Raw genomic sequence first — 18,241 nt, 5'->3', positions numbered from 1 at the left:
TCTCACATTGACCTGAATCGATTTTGATGAGGTTTTGGCCATAGTATTAATCACACTCTGTAGAAGTGTTTAGGTATATTATTGAAGACGGTTTTGTTTTTAACCGACTTCAAAGAAGGGAGGTTTTGAGTTTCACCTGAATTGATTTTGACGCGGTTTTGAGCACAGTATATTAATCACACTTAGGAGTGGTTTATGTATATTGTTAAAGACAGTTCTAATTTTTAACCGACTTCCCAAAAAAGTAGTATTAATCACACTTAGGAGAAGGTTTTACATATATAGTTGTATTGTAGGCAGCAGTAATAGCGGTGGTTGTGCTGAGCCTGCAAGCCGGCTCAGACAAGCACATGTGCACATGGCGAGCTCTGCTGCACAACACCGCCGGCGCTGTGCAGCTCTTTGCACAAGCTGTGCAGCATACGTTAGAAGTAGTTGTCAATGTTGCTGGGGATCCTGAAGCGGTATGTATAGTTTTAAATTACATATTAATGTTAAAGCCTGTTTATCGTCCCACTGCTGGGCTGCGACCTCCTCTCACACGGAGAAGGATTGAGCATTAATCACCACGCTTGCTCAATGCGGTGGGTTATTCCCGTTCGGTAACACCCTTTCGTGAACACTGTGGACGATCGGGAAAAAAAAGTTTCGTTCGGTCACAGTGTCCATGAATGCTGGTTTTTACTTGTTTGGATTTTTTAAATATTTTAATGGATTATGTTAGATCTTTTAAAACACAATTAACTAGAAAATAAAAAATGGCCTTATCATGTCCATAATAACCATTTTACACTTTAAAAATCCATGACATGTTTATTTTTATTTCTATATTTTAAAAATAAAAACCAGCATTCATGGACACTGTGAACGAACGAAACTTTTTTTTCCCGATCGTCAACAGTGTTGACGACAGGAACGAAAGGTGTTACCGAACGGGAATTACCCGAAATAATAAGTAGCGTTCGTCAACACTGTGAACGAACGAAACTTTTTTTCCCGATCGTCCACAGTGTTCACGAAAAGGTGTTACCGAACGGGAATAACCCAATGTGGTTGCTGATTTCAGACTTCATATTCCAGGTTTCCTCAAGATGTTTTCCTTCACCTTTTTATCTCGCTGGTGTCCAGGATAAACTTAGAAAGTACATACAAACTTAGAAAGCTTGCATAGGTACTTGCCTGAACTGGAATAGAACCCACACCCTCATACTCGAGAGGTTGGTTCTTTGCCCACTATGACACCACGACGTTTTTCTATTCGTGCGCGTGAATCAGCTAATAGGTAATTAAACAAACCAACACTGTAATCTATACTATAATACTAATATTATAAAGAGGAAAACTTTGTTTGTTTGGTTGTAATGAATAGGCTCAAAAACTACTGGACCGTTTTTAAAAATTCTTTCACCATTCGAAAGCTACATTATCCACGAGTAACATAGGCTATATTTTATCCCGGTACGGGCAGTAGTTACCACGGGACGCGGATAAAACTGCGGGAAAACGGCTAACTTAAGATATTTATCTATTCCTCAGACATACGAAGATATAAAGCCGAGTCTACACCTCCTATCAGTGCTCCTAAGCTTGCAAAACATAGAACATTACTTAGAAGACTGGTGCATAGCTTTCAGGCCGACTGTGGTACATTTGTCTAAACTATACAATGTACCGCCGGTGGAAATGTTGACTGAAACAGATGATAATCAGGTTTGTAATAATATTGTGTATTTTTCTGCATCATTTTTATAGTCTAAAGTTAGGAACAACGGCAGTATACTTAAGGCGAATGTACCACTTGCATCTGGTACAACTGGTACATCGTACCACTGCTGGTACAATTGGTACATGTGGTAAAATGATACAATGCACCACTAGTACCTGGTACAATGCACATCTGGTACTTGGTACAACTGGTATAGTGTGCCACTCCTGTTACAAATGGTACGGTAGACCGCACATCAGTGGTAACTGTCGTGCACCTTAACTCACTAGTAATAAGTACGATTTTCCTATAAAACTGTTACCACTGACCTGAAGCTGACTGCCTACAACTGCTCGACCTATGGATACAGTGAGCTCGTTTTGCGTGAATCGGATTGTCAATAATAATCAACAAAATGTAGGGTAGCTGTTTGTAACTAATATATCAAGACGACCAACACCTTAGTCTGCCCGTGACCATGGATGCTGTAAAGGATCCGAAACGTCGGGATTAAATAATATTAATATAACGCGATAAAATCCGTAAAAGTAGTTTTATTTAAATGTCTAATATTCGCGTAAGTGTCAGAAATCAATATGAAGCTGACTGTACAATGCATCTCTTGTACAATGTAAATGGATATTAAATGAAATGTGATGCCTGGTGTACCAGTGATACCTGGCACAGCTGGTACAATGTACCACACCTGGTACAATGCACCATTGGTACAATGTACCACACCTGGTACAATGCACCATTGGTACTTGGTACAACTGGTACAAATGGAACAATGTACCAGTGGTACCAGGTACAAATGGTACAATATACCACTCCTGGTACAACTGGTACTGTACTTTTGATTAAACCTATGATAATTTTATTTGCAGATAATGTATGTGGAAAAATTTGAAGATGACACAGTACTTAAGCACTTGTTATCTACTTTGACTACGAAGACAGAACATAGACAGAATCATACATTGACTGCGCTGTATGTAAGTAAAAATACATATTTTATTACGTATTAAAATATATTAATAGATAGAATTTAATTTATTTATTAAGTTAAAACGGTTTACAACCAATTACATTAACGTAAAGAGAGATAAAAAAAGAACATTCTATAAAAGAAAAAATGCAGAAAACTCAAACTCAAACTCAAAATCGTTTATTCAAATTAGGCTGATAAATCAGCACTTTTCGAACGTCAAAAACAAAAGACAGCCCCCAAAACGCCAACCCTTCACCACTTCCTATGTGTTTTTGCTGGGAAGAAGAAGTGGCGCAACAAACTCCCCAGCAACACATGTCTGTCTGTAAGGTTTGAAGAACCTTACAGACAGACATGTGTTCAAGAAGAGAAAGTTTATCAATGGAACAAAATAGGCACATATTTGATTTAAATATGTTAATTTATAATAGGACATGTCGTCTTGATAATGCGATTTTATTTTTTGATATAAACCAATTTACAAGTAGATTTTAATTAACTGAATACTCAATGTATTTGCCACCTAGCTGTAGAAGACACATTGCTAATCTTTTAGCATATAATATACACATTGACACTGGTACTTATTACATACCTACGGATACTGTTAGTAGTACTACTAACATAATTATTGATACGCCCAGTAGTTTAAACTATTAGGCGCGACAAAGGATGGACCGCATGTATTGAATGTTGTACATCAAAACATGCAGGGCCTGTCTGGCAAAGAATTAGAATTAAGTTTATTTATGGAAACCCACAATGTTCATGTTTTGTGTTTAACTGAACATTGGTTAAAAGAGCATGAGTTATTGTTTATTAATGATAACAATTACACAATACAAAGTGCGTTTGTAAGAAGTAAGGCTATTCGAGGCGGCTCCTTGATTCTAGTTTCAAATAATTTAAAATGTAAACAACGCCTGGATATAGTTAAACTTTCTATCGAGCGCACTATAGAGTTGTCCTGTGTGGAACTTGAGCGTTATATTATAATCTGCGTTTACCGCCCCCCCCAAGGAGATTTCAATATATTCGAATCGGTAATTGAAGATTCACTTAATAAATTAAAATCAAGTCACAAACGTAAAATTGTATGTGGTGATTTCAATGTTAATATCTTGGAGGCCTCGCCATTAACTACTAGAATTTTGAACTTATTTAAGTCTTTCAATTTAGTAAATTTATTTTATGAACCAACGAGAATAACGGCTTCTTCTTCTACTTGTCTCGATAATATATTTACCGATTCCGATGAATCAAATAATAATTTAGTCTTCAACGCCCTCACGTCTGACCACTGTGGCCAAAAAGTGAGTTTTCCCATGGTTATCCATACGAGTCCACTTAAAATTGAATGCAGGCCCCATTCAGCTAGTCGTTGTAACAGATTTAAATGTAATGTAGCTAAAAAAATTAATCCCAAAATTATTAACAACGAGGATCCTAATGCCATCTATGGATCACTTTTCAGTATTGTTCAGAATGAATTTGATTCTACATTTAAAACTAAAACTTTGGAAATTAAAAGTACCTCGGCTAACTTTAATCAATGGGCCACGACAGGTATTTATAAAAGTAGAGCGAGGCTGTATGAGCTATATGAAATAAAAACGTATCAATTTGATGATGCGTTTGTTAGTTATGTTAAGCAATATTCTAAATTATTCAAAAAGGTTTGTAATATGGCAAAATCTAAATTCATAAGCGACACTATTAAAAAGTCTAATAATAAAGTTAAAACTACATGGAAAATAATAAATAACGAAACTGGTAAATCGGTCAGTCATGAAAAGAAGTTTGAAATCCTAGTCGATAACAAACTTGTTAGTCATGCGGACGACGTAGCAAAAGCCTTTAACGAGTTCTTTGCCGATATACCCATAGCTACAACTCGCTCCTTAAATTCTTCTTCGACTGATGCTGAGAAGCTTTTGCGTAGTAGTGTACCCAAGTGTGACTTCTTATTCAAGTTTAAGCATGTAACGCCGCATGACGTCATCAATGTCTTCAAAACTCTTAAGTCAAAAAACACCGGTGATTACTGGGGTATTTCCACTAAACTTTTAAGTAATATCATTGACATTGTTGCTCCCTATCTAGCTGTTACATTCAATAAATGCGTTGATGCGGGTGTATTTCCCGACCTCATGAAACAAAGTAAAGTCGTTCCCTTGTTTAAATCAGGAACCAAGTCGGATATTGGTAACTTTAGACCAATTTCAATTCTACCTGCGTTTAGTAAAATATTTGAAAAGTTAATACTCAAGCAGTTGCTCAGTTATTTTAATGTAAATTGCCTCCTCCATAGCGAACAATATGGCTTTACTAGAGGTCGTTCGACTACTGATGCTGGTGTTGCTCTTTTAAAACATATTTTTAATGCATGGGAAAACTCTCAAAACGCAATTGGAGTCTTTTGTGACCTCTCCAAAGCATTTGATTGCGTTCAACATGACACACTTTTACGCAAGTTACGTTATTACGGCGTTCAAAACGGAGCTTTAAACGTCATAGAATCATATTTAAATCATAGATTGCAATGCGTAGACATCAACGGTGTCAAATCTTCAGGCCTACCAGTTCAATTAGGCGTGCCGCAGGGTTCTATTCTAGGTCCTTTCTTATTCTTAGTGTATATAAATGATTTACCAATCCATTTGAAAAATATATGTGATGTAGTATTATTTGCAGATGATACATCTCTCATTTTCAAAGTTGATAGGAATAGACAGCAATTTGATGACGTGAACAATGCACTCTCCTTAGTTACGCACTGGTTTACAGCAAATAATTTAGTTCTTAATGCTAAAAAAACCAAATGTGTTAAGTTCACCTTGCCTAATGTAAAACACTTAGGACCTAAGATTATCCTAAATAATGAAGTTCTTGAAACTGTGAAGTCAACAGTGTTTCTGGGAATAACAGTTGATGCAAAGCTACAGTGGGGCTCACATATATCTAGCCTCGCGGGTAGACTTAGTTCTGCTGCCTACGCCGTCAGAAAAGTAAGACAATTCACTGACGTAGACACAGCTCGACTAGTCTATTTTAGTTATTTTCATTGCGTTATGTCCTACGGTATTCTACTGTGGGGCAAAGCTGCAGATATAGAAAACATTTTCGTATTACAGAAACGAGCTGTTCGTGCAATATATAAGTTAGGTAGCAAGCATTCCTTAAGGGAACTTTTTAAAGAAATAGGTATCCTTACTGTGGCATCGCAATTCATCCTTGCTAACATATTATACATTAGGCAGAATATTCATCACTACACCAAGAAAAGTGATGTCCACAGTATCAACACTAGGAACAAGCATAAACTGTGCGTACCCATTCACAGGCTTCACAAGGTACATGGAACATTTATGGGGCTTGGTATTCGATTTTATAATAAACTTCCTCAGTCGTTTTTAGAATTGCCTTTTGATAAATTTAAAGTGCAGATCAAATCTATCCTGTCGAAGAAAGCTTATTATACAGTTAATGACTACATAAACGATAAAAATAGTTGGTCCTCATGTTAAACACTGGACAGCTTCAAAAGTTATCATTATGAGTTGATGTGATTTATATTATTTTATACGTGACATTTTTTTATTTTATGTATACTGACTAATTACCATCATCGTTCTGTTTTTACGATGAGTTGTTCCTTAATTTTGTAAATGGTCTACTAGCGACTGCGAATCTATTAGTATTAACTGTTTTCTTGTAGTGTAGCTGCAAGTCGTCATGCTCCCTTTGACGGTATTGCTTGCGGTAGCGTCGGTGGTCGGGTTGCCTCCCTCCCTCAAAAATGTGCGAGGGGGGCGATGGCTGATCCTCGCGTTATGCTCGTGAACGGGTGCTGCTTGTGGTACCAGGTCGTCTTGCTGACTACATATTTGTACACCCGTAATATACCTAATGTATATGATTTTGGTTTGAACGGTAGTCCTAGTTCACCGTTTTCATTGTTTATGTTGTTATTTTATTTTTTCATAAAAACTCTTTGACATGTCGGTGGGTGCACCCTAAACTATATCTATCTTCACTGAATGGAGGCTTTATATTTTTTTTTATATTTTTCACTCTTTTTTTAATAGATTTATTTTGTAACTGCTTGAGTAATAGGTATGGGTAAGGTGTGTACTAGCCAACATGATTAACTATTTGAATTGATTTTATATACAAATTTATGTACACAATGTTGTATAGTGATATTTAAATATTTGTATACGGTTCTTCAAACCATACAGACATAATTGTGTTGCTGGGGAGTTTGTTCCACCACTTCTTCTTCCCAGCAAAAACACATAGGAAGTGGTGAAGGGCGGGCGTTTTGGGGGCTGTCTTTTGTATTGACGTTCGAAAAGTGCTGATTTTCAGCCTACTTTGAATAAATGACTTTTGATTTTGATTTTGAACCAGAATGTATACAAAACAAGTGAATAAGTCATAAAAATATCATTATCACATGATAACTATTATATAAAATTCAGAAAAAAAAAAAAACAAGCTGAACACAAGTAGGCTAGCACACAGATTTACACCTATAAAGACTAAGTACTCAAGCATTACTTATAGTCCATTAAGTGTATCTAAAGCCTCCTGTTCATAAAATAAAAATGTATTTTTAATATAAGCATATAATCGGCGTGCCCACCCACATGCGCCGATGGTTATGTTGTAGCTGTACAACACAAACAAGGTGTACCTGCTAGGACTACAGTATTATTATTTTCTTCAGAAAAAAATATTAATAAACAAAACAAAAGGTAAATATCAGGTGTGTCGTTCATAATCACATTAAATCCTATGGCATATACTTTATAATATTCTATGGCGAATTGTAAAAAAATAACCTAATACATTCAGTGGTTTGGCCACAGGAGTCATTTTTCGTTTTTATAATTTACAACATCATGTGTAAAGCAGAGATAAAGTTAGGAGTATCGAATGTTTTGATCAGTTGACAGCTGTCAGTTTTCAAGGGAGAATTTCAGTTGTTTGTAATGACTGACTTTTATACGGTGTTCTAATTTTCGCACATTTTTATTCTATTTACTTTGTTTGAAAAATTCATTTTTTTATTTTTACTTATTTTTCTTTTTTCTTTGTGTTAATCGACATATATTAACCAGTATATTAACGCATTTCATTTAATGTGATTGTGAACGACACACCCGATATACAATTTAAATTAGATGATAGAAATTAAACTATTCGTTCGCAGAGGCTGAGACAAAAACACATTATTATTTTATTAATGACTGATCTTGAAATAATTTTTTTTTCATGAAGTCAAAAACAAAGACAAAGATCATTTATTTGCCAAAACACGGGTACATAAAAAATACATTTTTATGATGCATATTATGATGTCTTAAATATTTAGGTTTGAACCAACATGTTTTACCATTATACTGGTGTACAAATATAAAAGTGGAAAACTACATTAATTCAAATAAAAATAAAAAAACAAAATACAATTAAATCAAATTATTAAATAAAAAATACAAGTCAAACTTAACACTACACTACAGTAAGTCCGTTTGGTTAGGCATTTAACTCATACATATATTCAATTGGGGAATAGTCAATAATTTAAATAATGCTATACTAATACTGAATAGATATTTCAGCGTTATGGTTTAAGACATTTATTTCCCAAAAAGAATACAATTCACTTAATATGAGAAATACAAGTTAATCTTAGAACTAAATACATGTACGAATTACTTAAGACGTAGGGTAGCTCCTAAATAAAATAAACAAATCAGTGAGAACAATATTCAAGTTTTGTGGGTATTAGGAGAACTGAGGTACTATTACGTATCGAATGTTGATGGCAAGTCATTAGCAATATACATTGGACTATTTGTTCTGTTTTCTTGCGTATTTTTTTTATTGTTTTTTTTTTATATAGTAGTTAGATAGTTTTTTTTTGTGTTGTAAATATCTATATATCTATATGTATAAATCACTATGTAAATAAAGTAATCCAAGGATACATTTTTGTTCAAAATCTAGAAAAATCTTTCAAAATGTGGTGTTTTACATTTTTCTTGTATAAAGCAAAAGACTGCAATTCTTTAATGGCATTTGGTAATTTGTTGTATAGCGCTGCTCCTTCGTAGACTATATTCTTCTTTCCATAGTTAGTCCGTGGTGGTCTTAAGCAAATGTTGCGTTAGATGCATTAGAGATGCATTAGATGCGTTAGATGCATAGTCATATTTATTTATCGAGAAAAGCCATAGGGTACATTTTTCCCGGGTGCGCGAAGTAGGTACTAACGGACGCTAGAAAATAATTGTTGAAGCTACTAAATAATACCTATATGCTATTATATCACAAAATAAAGCTGTTAATATAAATTTTTTCAGACAATAATATCAAAACAGGACACAGATTACAGAGTTCTGTCTAAAGTGCTGTCTAAAATAGAAGCTTCAATTGAAAACAACGCTGAAAATATTGATAAACGACAACTATCTATGGTAAGTTTAATTAGTGTACCTTGACAATAAAATCATCAGTATATTTATTAATTATAACTTTTATATGAATATTTCTCTGCTAAAAGGACATTAATTTTATGAATGTGAAAGTGACTCTGTATGTTTGTCTGTCCGGCTTTCAAGTCAAAACTACTGATACAATTTAATTGACATTTGGTACACAGATAGTCTTGTGCCTGAGAAAAGACTCTGGCTTCTGTTCAACCGAGTGCAAGAGTTACCACGAGACGCAGAAAACAGTTCATAATGAAACATCAAGTCTATTTTATCATACAATAATTGTCACAATTTATTTACAGATAATAAATCAACTAAAAATGTTAAAATTCAAAGCTGTAACGGATACCAAAGACGCTAGAATATTCCAGAAAGATGTCACCATGTTTTTAGGTAAGTTTTGTATCTATACTAACATTATCAGTCGTTTTTTAATCGCCATGAGTGAACAACTCGTGGCGAATGAGCTGCTGGCGTTCCTGCAGCAGAAGCTGGACGTGATGGACGAGGTGTCCGCTGTCCAAATCTGCGCGTCGAACTTCAGCGAGGATGACGTCGCTGCTGCAAAGCAGCTGCTGTACAGGTTGCTCAACAAGAGCGACCAGATGGTGTCCCGCCGGCGCACAGTGGATCCAAATTGAAAAATAGTGGACATAGGCAACAAAGTTCCAATATCGATTCGATATTTTTTTATGTGATTCTTCATGATATTCCAGACAACTTTTACTCTTGTGAAATTTCTTCTAAAGTTGATCGTTTGTCTGAAAAAAAAATAAATTAGATTTTTTTGTATGGAGCGAATCACGTTTATTTTTTTTTCTTCAATTGTACGAATATGTTAGGTCTGTGGCGTGAGTATATGATACCTAGGGTCATTCTCTATCCAAGAAAAAATATATCAGCGCCGGCCATCTGCAGCCGCGCGAGTAATCATTCGGTAAAAAAATAATATTTTCTATGACGTTTTTTGCCTTTTAAGATCAATTCAAAGTATATTTTCTGTCTCACTTGGCTGTTTTCACCTTATTTTTGGTTAAATATATAGTTTTAATGGCATATAGGTACTCACAACTAGTAATTCTAGCAGAGGTTTTGTTATTATTGCATGTTATCGGTGGCACCTGGATTGTGATTGATGACTCATTTGTTTGTGCGCTCGTCTAAGCGCATAACTAATTAGTCATCGAAAAATGCTCGTCTCTGATTGGCTATAATTTTTTTTACTACCTGCTACCTGTAAAATAAATATTATTTGTCAAATATAGGTGAAATAGTTTGAGTTTTTATGGGCAAGACGTTGATAATCATTATCTACATAATCTAGCGTATAGTATAAGTTATCGTACGTATGATCGAAAGAAAATTGTGAAATTATTGTAGCCCTGAAAAGGGCTGTTTGTCATACCAGCTCCGATGGGCTTTTGTGGGAACAGTCCAGAGCCAGATCACTTTATTTCTTATTCCAGAAGTAGGTCCGGCAAATTTTCGGACTCTGCTAGGAGGCATTCTTCTTCCTCCATAATCTCGCTATCACAGGGAGGCTCGGTAGTCTGTAACAACTGAATTGCTTCAGGCAACAACTCACCATGAACCTGTTTCGTTATTTTAGGCCTTATGTAGGATATGTCCTTATGTAGGACGATGCTTATCATGACTACTGATGAATCACCGAACCCTGTGGCTGTGTTTGACGTTTTCTGTTTATAGTTACTCTGCGACGAAGAACCATCAAGCCCCCATTTCCAGGTCAACTGAATTCTTCATTTTGAGACCTATCAACAGAATTCACATCTAGTAAAATCCTCTCCACAGTGTGGTCCAATAGCGCTTGCAATTTTCGGTAATCTCCATACTCTCTTGTGGTGGATAACATCTTTTCTTGGCATTTACTAGCTTTGGATAAGATGGAAAGGCAGCACAGTTTTCTTCTTTCAGAAATTTTCGAAGAGCTAAGTACTTCCATCTCGAGAGCGCAAGTGAGGTATAAAGAGCTAAGCACTTATCTTCAGAGACGGTACTTAGGCTCTGCTTTTTGAATAGTCGCTCGTGTACTTGGGATAGCGTTTCTGGATTACTGGAAAGGTATTCGACTACTTTTGCCAGATTCGTTTTGCCGTTGTTTTCTTTTGTTAAGTACCAGTGCTGCAACTCTTCCTCTGAATTTTCTTCTACTATGGAAGTAGAACGTCTTTTTTTTTTGCTTATTACTTAATTCTTCGAACGGTTTTCTGTGCTCCTTTTCTGTAGATGTTCCCGCTTCCGTAGTACATACCGCAAGATTAGGAACATGGGAATTCACATCCACTGGCTCAGATAAGTCTGTGTCCGAAAAGCCCAACTCACTTCTCAGGTCAACACTGTCACAAACAGGCCAGTTGATATTTTTTTCCAACCAATTGCGATTATTATTTTATACGATTCATAAAAGTTTTTTGGCTTCTACTCGACTCTATCCACTTTTTATTTAGACTTACTAAAAAAAGTCGACAGAACTCCTTGATTAGGTTTTTGTCTTCTTCAGAAACTGTGGTATTCAAAACAGAAATTATACTTTCATATAGAAACATATAATTTTTCAGATCACCACCACTTCTTAATTTCACAAAAAGATCTAGGTTGATACAAAATCCAGCCATAGTTCTAATGTAAATATTAAAATAAAAGTATTTCACTTTGTATTTATAGTCAGTGTTAATTACTCAAGTAGTGAACATATTAACATGACAGCAGGTAGTAAAAAAAATACAGCCAATCAGAGACGAGCATTTTTCGATGACTAATTAGTTATGCGCTTAGACGAGCGCACAAACAAATGAGTCATCAATCACAATCCAGGTGCCACCGATAACATGCAATAATAACAAAACCTCTGCTAGAATTACTAGTTGTGAGTACCTATGTGCCATTAAAACTATATATTTAACCAAAAATAAGGTGAAAACAGCCAAGTGAGACAGAAAATATACTTTGAATTGATCTTAAAAGGCAAAAAACGTTATAGAAAATATTATTTTTTTACCGAATGATTACTCGCGCGGCTGCAGATGGCCGGAGCTGATATATTTTTTCTTGGATAGAGAATGACCCTAGGTATCATATACTCACGCCACAGACCTAACATATCCGTACAATTGAAGAAAAAAAAATAAACGTGATTCGCTCCATACAAAAAAATCTAATTTATTTTTTTTCAGACAAACGATCAACTTTAGAAGAAATTTCACAAGAGTAAAAGTTGTCTGGAATATCATGAAGAATCACATAAAAAAATATCGAATCGATATTGGAACTTTGTTGCCTATGTCCACTATTTTTCAATTTGGATCCACTGTGCGGCGTGACGGGACAAAGAAGAGCATTCAGGACATCATCACGCTGCTAAAGGAGACCGATCCAGAAGACGTGCCGACGTTTGTGGCGAAGGATCTGAATAAGCTTCCGCCCGTCACCTTCGACCACGTCGACGTTACGAGCCTGCTGAAAGACATCGTCTTTCTAAAGGCAAGTCTTGCGGATGTACAGAAGAAGTTAGATGCATCCCAAATTACAGTCGCCGATTTGCGCAGCGAACTTAACGAGTTGCGTAAATCGGTGACTGTAACTGGGTCACCTGTGGGTGCATCGAACGTAAACATGCGGCGCGGAGCGTGCCTCGATGTATCGGGTGCAAGTTTCGCGTCAGCAGTTTTGTCGCCGTCGCCGCTGTCACCGCCGAACGCTGAGTCGGCACAGTGCGCGCCTCGTGCGCCCCGCTGCCCCGCTCCCGTCCCTGCGGCTCCTCCGCGAGCCGCCGCGACACCGCTCGATCAGCTGCTCGTTTCTGCAGCCTCGGCGAAACATCAAAATGTACGTCGAGACTACGCTAGCGTCATAGGTAGCAAAATTGATGCTACGAAGAAGCCCGTGCCCGTAAAGGGACAGAATCGGGCTGACGATGAGGGGTTCGTTACGGTGCAAAGGAGGAAGCGCCGTCAGCGAACCAACAAGAATCGTTGCGGCACGGCTCCTGTTGAGCCAAACATCAAAATTCGTGCCGCCAAGCCGAACACCCCGGTGTACATCTCCCGCCTACACTACACCACTAAGGCGGAGGACATCGTGGAGTACATGCGTCAGAAGCTGAAGTACGCCCCGAGAGTGCAGCTGCTGGAGTCGCGCCATAACGCCAACTTCAAGGCGTTCGTGGTGCGAGTGCCAACGTGTTTCCTGCACCTCGTGTTGGACGAAAACTTCTGGCCACAGGACGTGGTGTTCCGTCGCTTCCGCGGACAAGTGCCACAGGACCGCACAGTGCCATAGTGCATAAGGAAGTGCTATTAACATAGTTTTAAGTTTTTATTTACTAACAATTTTGTATAACATATGTATGCTAGTTTTAAGGTATTTATCTATGGGCCTTTGATGCCTGAAAATAAAGGTGATTTGATTTGATTTGATTTGATTATTGAGCTGAAGACATTGTTTGTTTATGATTTATTTTATTTTACATTTTTAGGAAAACTTACAGTTAGGTAATACAATAGTAATTATTATAAGTAGGATATAGCCAATTACAAGAGTCGTGGTGGCCTAGTGGGTAAAGGACCAACCTCTCAGGTATCAGGGCGCGGGTTCGATCCCAGGTCAGGCAAGTACCAATGCAACTTTTCTAAGTTTGTATGTACTTTCTAAGTATATCTTAGACACCATTGACTGTGTTTCGGATGGAACGTTAAACTGTAGGTCCCGGCTGTCATTGAACATCCTTGGCAGTCGTTACGGGTAGTCAGAAGCCAGTAAGTCTGTCACCAGTCTAACCAAGGGGTACCAGGTTGCCCGGGTAACTGGGTTGAGGAGGTCAGATAGGCAGTCGCTTCTTGTAAAGCACTGGTACTCAGCTGAATCCGGTTAGACTGGAAGCCGACCCCAACATAGTTGGGACAAAGGCTTAGAGGATGATGATATAGCCAATTACAAGTTTTCACTACTAAGATAAACAATAGTAGGCTACTAAACAATGCAAACCTAATTAAAAAAAAAAAAAACTTGACATTGAATCAATCAAAATTATCCAATTCAATGCATGCTAATTACTACTGAACATTATTAAAGAAGTAATCACACAGATTATTTTTGTTTACACAATTATCACAGAAGAAATCTTTACATAAATAGACAGAGGTTTTGGCTTTTTAACCAGGTGCTGGAAGTTGTACTTGACACAGGTGGAGCTTTGAGGAAGAGCTAGTTAAATAACATTTTTAGTTTCTCTAAAATGTATAAAAAAGTACTTAAATTGAAAACTGTTTTCGAATGATCTACTAGACATTGAAAGAGTTACCGCGGCGCTGGTACATACGCGGCCTACGACGGAACACGACGGTGTTTAGTCAGTAAGAGTCTGACACTCCCTCACCGCGCGTAACCCACAGCGGGAGGGGTCAATTGACGATTTTTGACGTCGTTTAAAAAAATGTTCAGACAAAGACATTTGAGTTAATTTGTTTTTTTTTTTTTTCAATTTTGCAGGTAAATATGGACGATTGACCGGTGAAGAGAACTTCACGGAACATGTTTACGGATTGAATTTAAAAAATAAACTCACTTTGAATATTCCTAATATTGTTGAGGGGACTACTTTTAAGGTTTGTACCTAATTTGTTTTCATTTAAGCAACTCTCGAAAAAAACCTCTATTTTAGCACCATATTGATACGATTACGATACACTATATATAATTCACTAGTGAAGCCACATTTGTTATACTTGATTGAAATATGGGGCAGTGCACCAAAAACAAAACTCTCACAACTACAAATCACACAAAATAAACTAATAAAAATACTTTTCAACTATCCATACCTAACAGAAACGACAAAGATATACAAAGACACAAAATTAATGAATATAAAACAATTATACACTTACAACATATGCATTTTCATCAGAAAAGTTCTTAACAAAACCATACACTCAAATATTACTCTTACACAACACAAACAAGTCACTCAACGAAGTACCCGGCGAGCAAGTCTATTAGTTTTACCAAAAATAAGAACAAATTATGGCAAAAAAATGCTCACATTTGAAGGAGCACAGCTATACAATAAAATACCTTCACGCATAAGAAACCTGCACTCATTCAACACATTCAAAACTCAACTTTACAAATATTTACTAAATCTAAATCAAATACCCGAAAAATGAATGTGTTGAATGGGACTTGTTTATTGTCGTGTTTTGTCCAGATGTTGTCGAACCTAACCTTACCTACCTATGTTGTTATGTTCTCAAGTAAGTGACATGTATGTTATTATTGAGAATAAAGATTCTTTAAACCTATGTTTAAGGCCGATTTTCAACAACTACAGTTGTTTTAGGAAAACTGATATTAATTTTCAAAACCAAAATTACAGAATATAACATTTTTCATTCACCAGTCTTATTTACAAGTTTGAATTTTAAAGTTATTTTCATTTATCTTTGCAGATAGATCTCCAGCGAATATTTCAGTTATGCTTACTGAGAGGAGATACTGAAGCTCTATACTGTCTACTAGTCATTTTAACAGCAAGCTGTAAGTATTTACTCTAAACATACTAATATTAATAATGGCGTCCACGGCCGATTTCGGCCACGGCGGGTGTTCTCATATAAGGAGATCAGCCAGCTGCGCAGGACATATTATAGTGCACGAGCATTTGCTTGGACACAGGTGCACTCACTATTCCTTCACTCTCATAGCGCGATGGGACGACAATCCGACACCACCGGAGAGAGATCACAAGCAGGACCGACATTTACGTGCTCTCCGATGCACGGGCTACTAATATTATAAAGTACTGAAAAGTTTGTTTCTTTGTTTGAACGCGCTAATCTCAGGTACTACTGGCTCGATTTTGAAGTTATTCTGTGTCAAAATCACTGTTCAATTTAAATGAAATGTGGTACACATATAGCCTAGACTCAGAGAAAGGACATATCCTACATTTTACCCGGTTACGGGAAGTGGTTCTCTCGGAACTTAGGTGGAATTGCGAGTAATAGCTTGTCATATTTCTGTTACCGGTTCAATCTTTTTTGCTTCCCTGGGGTATAAGCTACCTGCTCATCAATTTTCAGCAACATCGGTTCAGCCGTTAAAATATAATGAAGAACAAACATTTTTTGTCTGTTTGCTAGTTTCTTTGTTTGGAGCCTAAAAACTCCGAAAGTATTGTACCGAATTTAAAAATTCTTTAACTGTTGGGAAGCTACGTTATCCCCGAGTAACTTCTTCCTCTTGCCCTGTTCCCAATTTTACTTGTGGTCGGCGCAATATGTCATCCTCTTCCATTTTCCGCTGTCACTCGTCATATTGACACTCACTCCCTTCCTATTCATGTCATCTTTCAGGCAATCCATCCATCTTTTCTTAGGTCATTATCACCGAGTAGGGCTGCCATCCGTCCGGGTTTCCCCGGATTTGTCCTCGTTTGGAGGCCGTCCGGGCGGGGTTTGAAAAAGTGTCCGGGGAAAACCCGGACCAAATGAAAATTAGGTCTTGTTATTTTTTTGCATATTATTTTCGGACTCGTCTGGGAAGAAAAGCGATTTTTGCCAAATATCCGGGTTTTTTTGAATCTTTGTCCGGGTTTGACGAAATTCGAGATGGCAGCCCTATCCCCGAGTAACATAGGCTGTATTGTATCCCGGTGCGGCATGTTGTGTCCGCAGTATGTGAGGGGACGGACGCTAGCACACAAGCGGCCTGCATCCGCGTCGTACACGTGACGCGACACACACACACAGACATAGACGTGTGTGTGGCGCTAGCTATGTGCCACACTGCTGAAAGCGTTCAGGATTATCTTATATCCTTCCCCTGGGTATTAGCTACCTTCTCATAAATTTTCAGCAACATCGGTTCAGCTGTCTCGAATGCCTTATGTTACACAGTGCGACATAAGAAAAATGCTCCAAATGTCTTAAGTCGGACAGTTACACTTAAGGGCTTGGTCAGGATTGGTCGCTTAATATCTGTAGTTGTGTTGCAAGTAGCAATATGTTCTGTATTTATATGAAAGAAATGGTTCATTCGATCTTAATTTTAATATTTTTCGAGCCAACAAATAATTTTCTTTTTTAATTTTTTTCACTGTTGGGAAGCTACATTATCCCCGAGTAACATAGGCTATATTGTATCCCGGTGCGGTATGTTGTGTTCGCAGTATGTGAGGGGACGGACGCTAGCACACAAGCGGCCTGCATCCGCGTCGTACACGTGACGCGACACACACACACAGACATAGACGTGTGTGTGGCGCTAGCTATGTGCCACACTGCTGCGAGCGTTCAGGATATTATGAAGGTGAGGAAAAACTTACTGATATTGTAAATTAATGTGAGTTTTTAACTTTATACACTTCTGAAATAAAACTTACATAAGTGGTCTTAGTGTAGGTCATAAAGTTAGGCATCATTTGACGCGGTATTACCGTGGATGGGTGAGCATCTTGTCATGTCATGATGAATTCCTCCGTGTCTTTGCAGACACGTTAAACTGGTAGGCCCGGCTGTCATTTGTACATCATTGGCAGTCGTTACGGGTAGTCGGGAGCCAGAAAGTATCGGGTTACCCTTGTAACTGGGTTGAGGAGGTCAGTTAGGCAGTCGCTTGATGTGGCACACTGGTACTCCGCTACATCCGATTAGGCTGGAAGCCGGCCCCAATGTAGGTGGGAAAAGGCTCGGTAGATGATGATGATATTAGAATTATATTTTCAATTTACCCCTGTTTCAACCTATCATATTCCCTTTAAACATTATTTTTATGTTTTCACAGGCTATAACAGAAGAATTATGCCCTAAAGTTAGAAGTAAACTGTCAGACTGTCTACAATTTCTCCTGACTCACAACCCCGGTTCTGAAACTACTTCTGAACTTCTGAAGTTGGTGGGAGAACAAGCTGTGTTTATGATAAGCAGATATGAATGTGAGTATACTTTTACTCATAATAATATTTTGTATAGTAAATGAAAAATACCTCTAGAAGTTCTAGTTAAATAATGTATATATATTTTT

At 37.3% G+C, this 18,241-nt stretch overlaps 2 protein-coding genes across 2 annotated transcripts in view; both read left to right on the top strand.

Moving 5' to 3' along the window:
• The window catches only part of LOC124643899, a 46,180-nt gene extending 29,114 nt beyond the window's left edge, over positions 1 to 17,066 (top strand). The window contains exons 10-17 of the mRNA XM_047183026.1: positions 297 to 464; positions 1,537 to 1,710; positions 2,593 to 2,700; positions 9,068 to 9,181; positions 9,502 to 9,592; positions 14,708 to 14,823; positions 15,667 to 15,754; positions 16,894 to 17,066. Coding sequence (XP_047038982.1) covers positions 297 to 464; positions 1,537 to 1,710; positions 2,593 to 2,700; positions 9,068 to 9,181; positions 9,502 to 9,592; positions 14,708 to 14,823; positions 15,667 to 15,754; positions 16,894 to 17,066 — 1,032 coding nt within the window. The remainder of the gene's footprint in view (positions 1 to 296; positions 465 to 1,536; positions 1,711 to 2,592; positions 2,701 to 9,067; positions 9,182 to 9,501; positions 9,593 to 14,707; positions 14,824 to 15,666; positions 15,755 to 16,893) is intronic.
• A 314-nt stretch (positions 17,067 to 17,380) lies between these two features.
• Positions 17,381 to 18,241, top strand: part of LOC124644094 — a 61,390-nt gene continuing 60,529 nt past the window's right edge. The window contains exons 1-2 of the mRNA XM_047183307.1: positions 17,381 to 17,527; positions 18,002 to 18,152. Coding sequence (XP_047039263.1) covers positions 17,489 to 17,527; positions 18,002 to 18,152 — 190 coding nt within the window. The 5' untranslated portion in view covers positions 17,381 to 17,488. The remainder of the gene's footprint in view (positions 17,528 to 18,001; positions 18,153 to 18,241) is intronic.

This window comes from Helicoverpa zea, chromosome 29 (genome assembly GCF_022581195.2).
Source record: "Helicoverpa zea isolate HzStark_Cry1AcR chromosome 29, ilHelZeax1.1, whole genome shotgun sequence".
In the NCBI taxonomy this organism is placed as follows: Eukaryota; Metazoa; Arthropoda; class Insecta; order Lepidoptera; family Noctuidae; genus Helicoverpa; species Helicoverpa zea.
The sequence above is the reverse complement of the archived record's forward strand: the minus strand, read 5'-3'. Positions and strand labels throughout refer to the sequence as shown.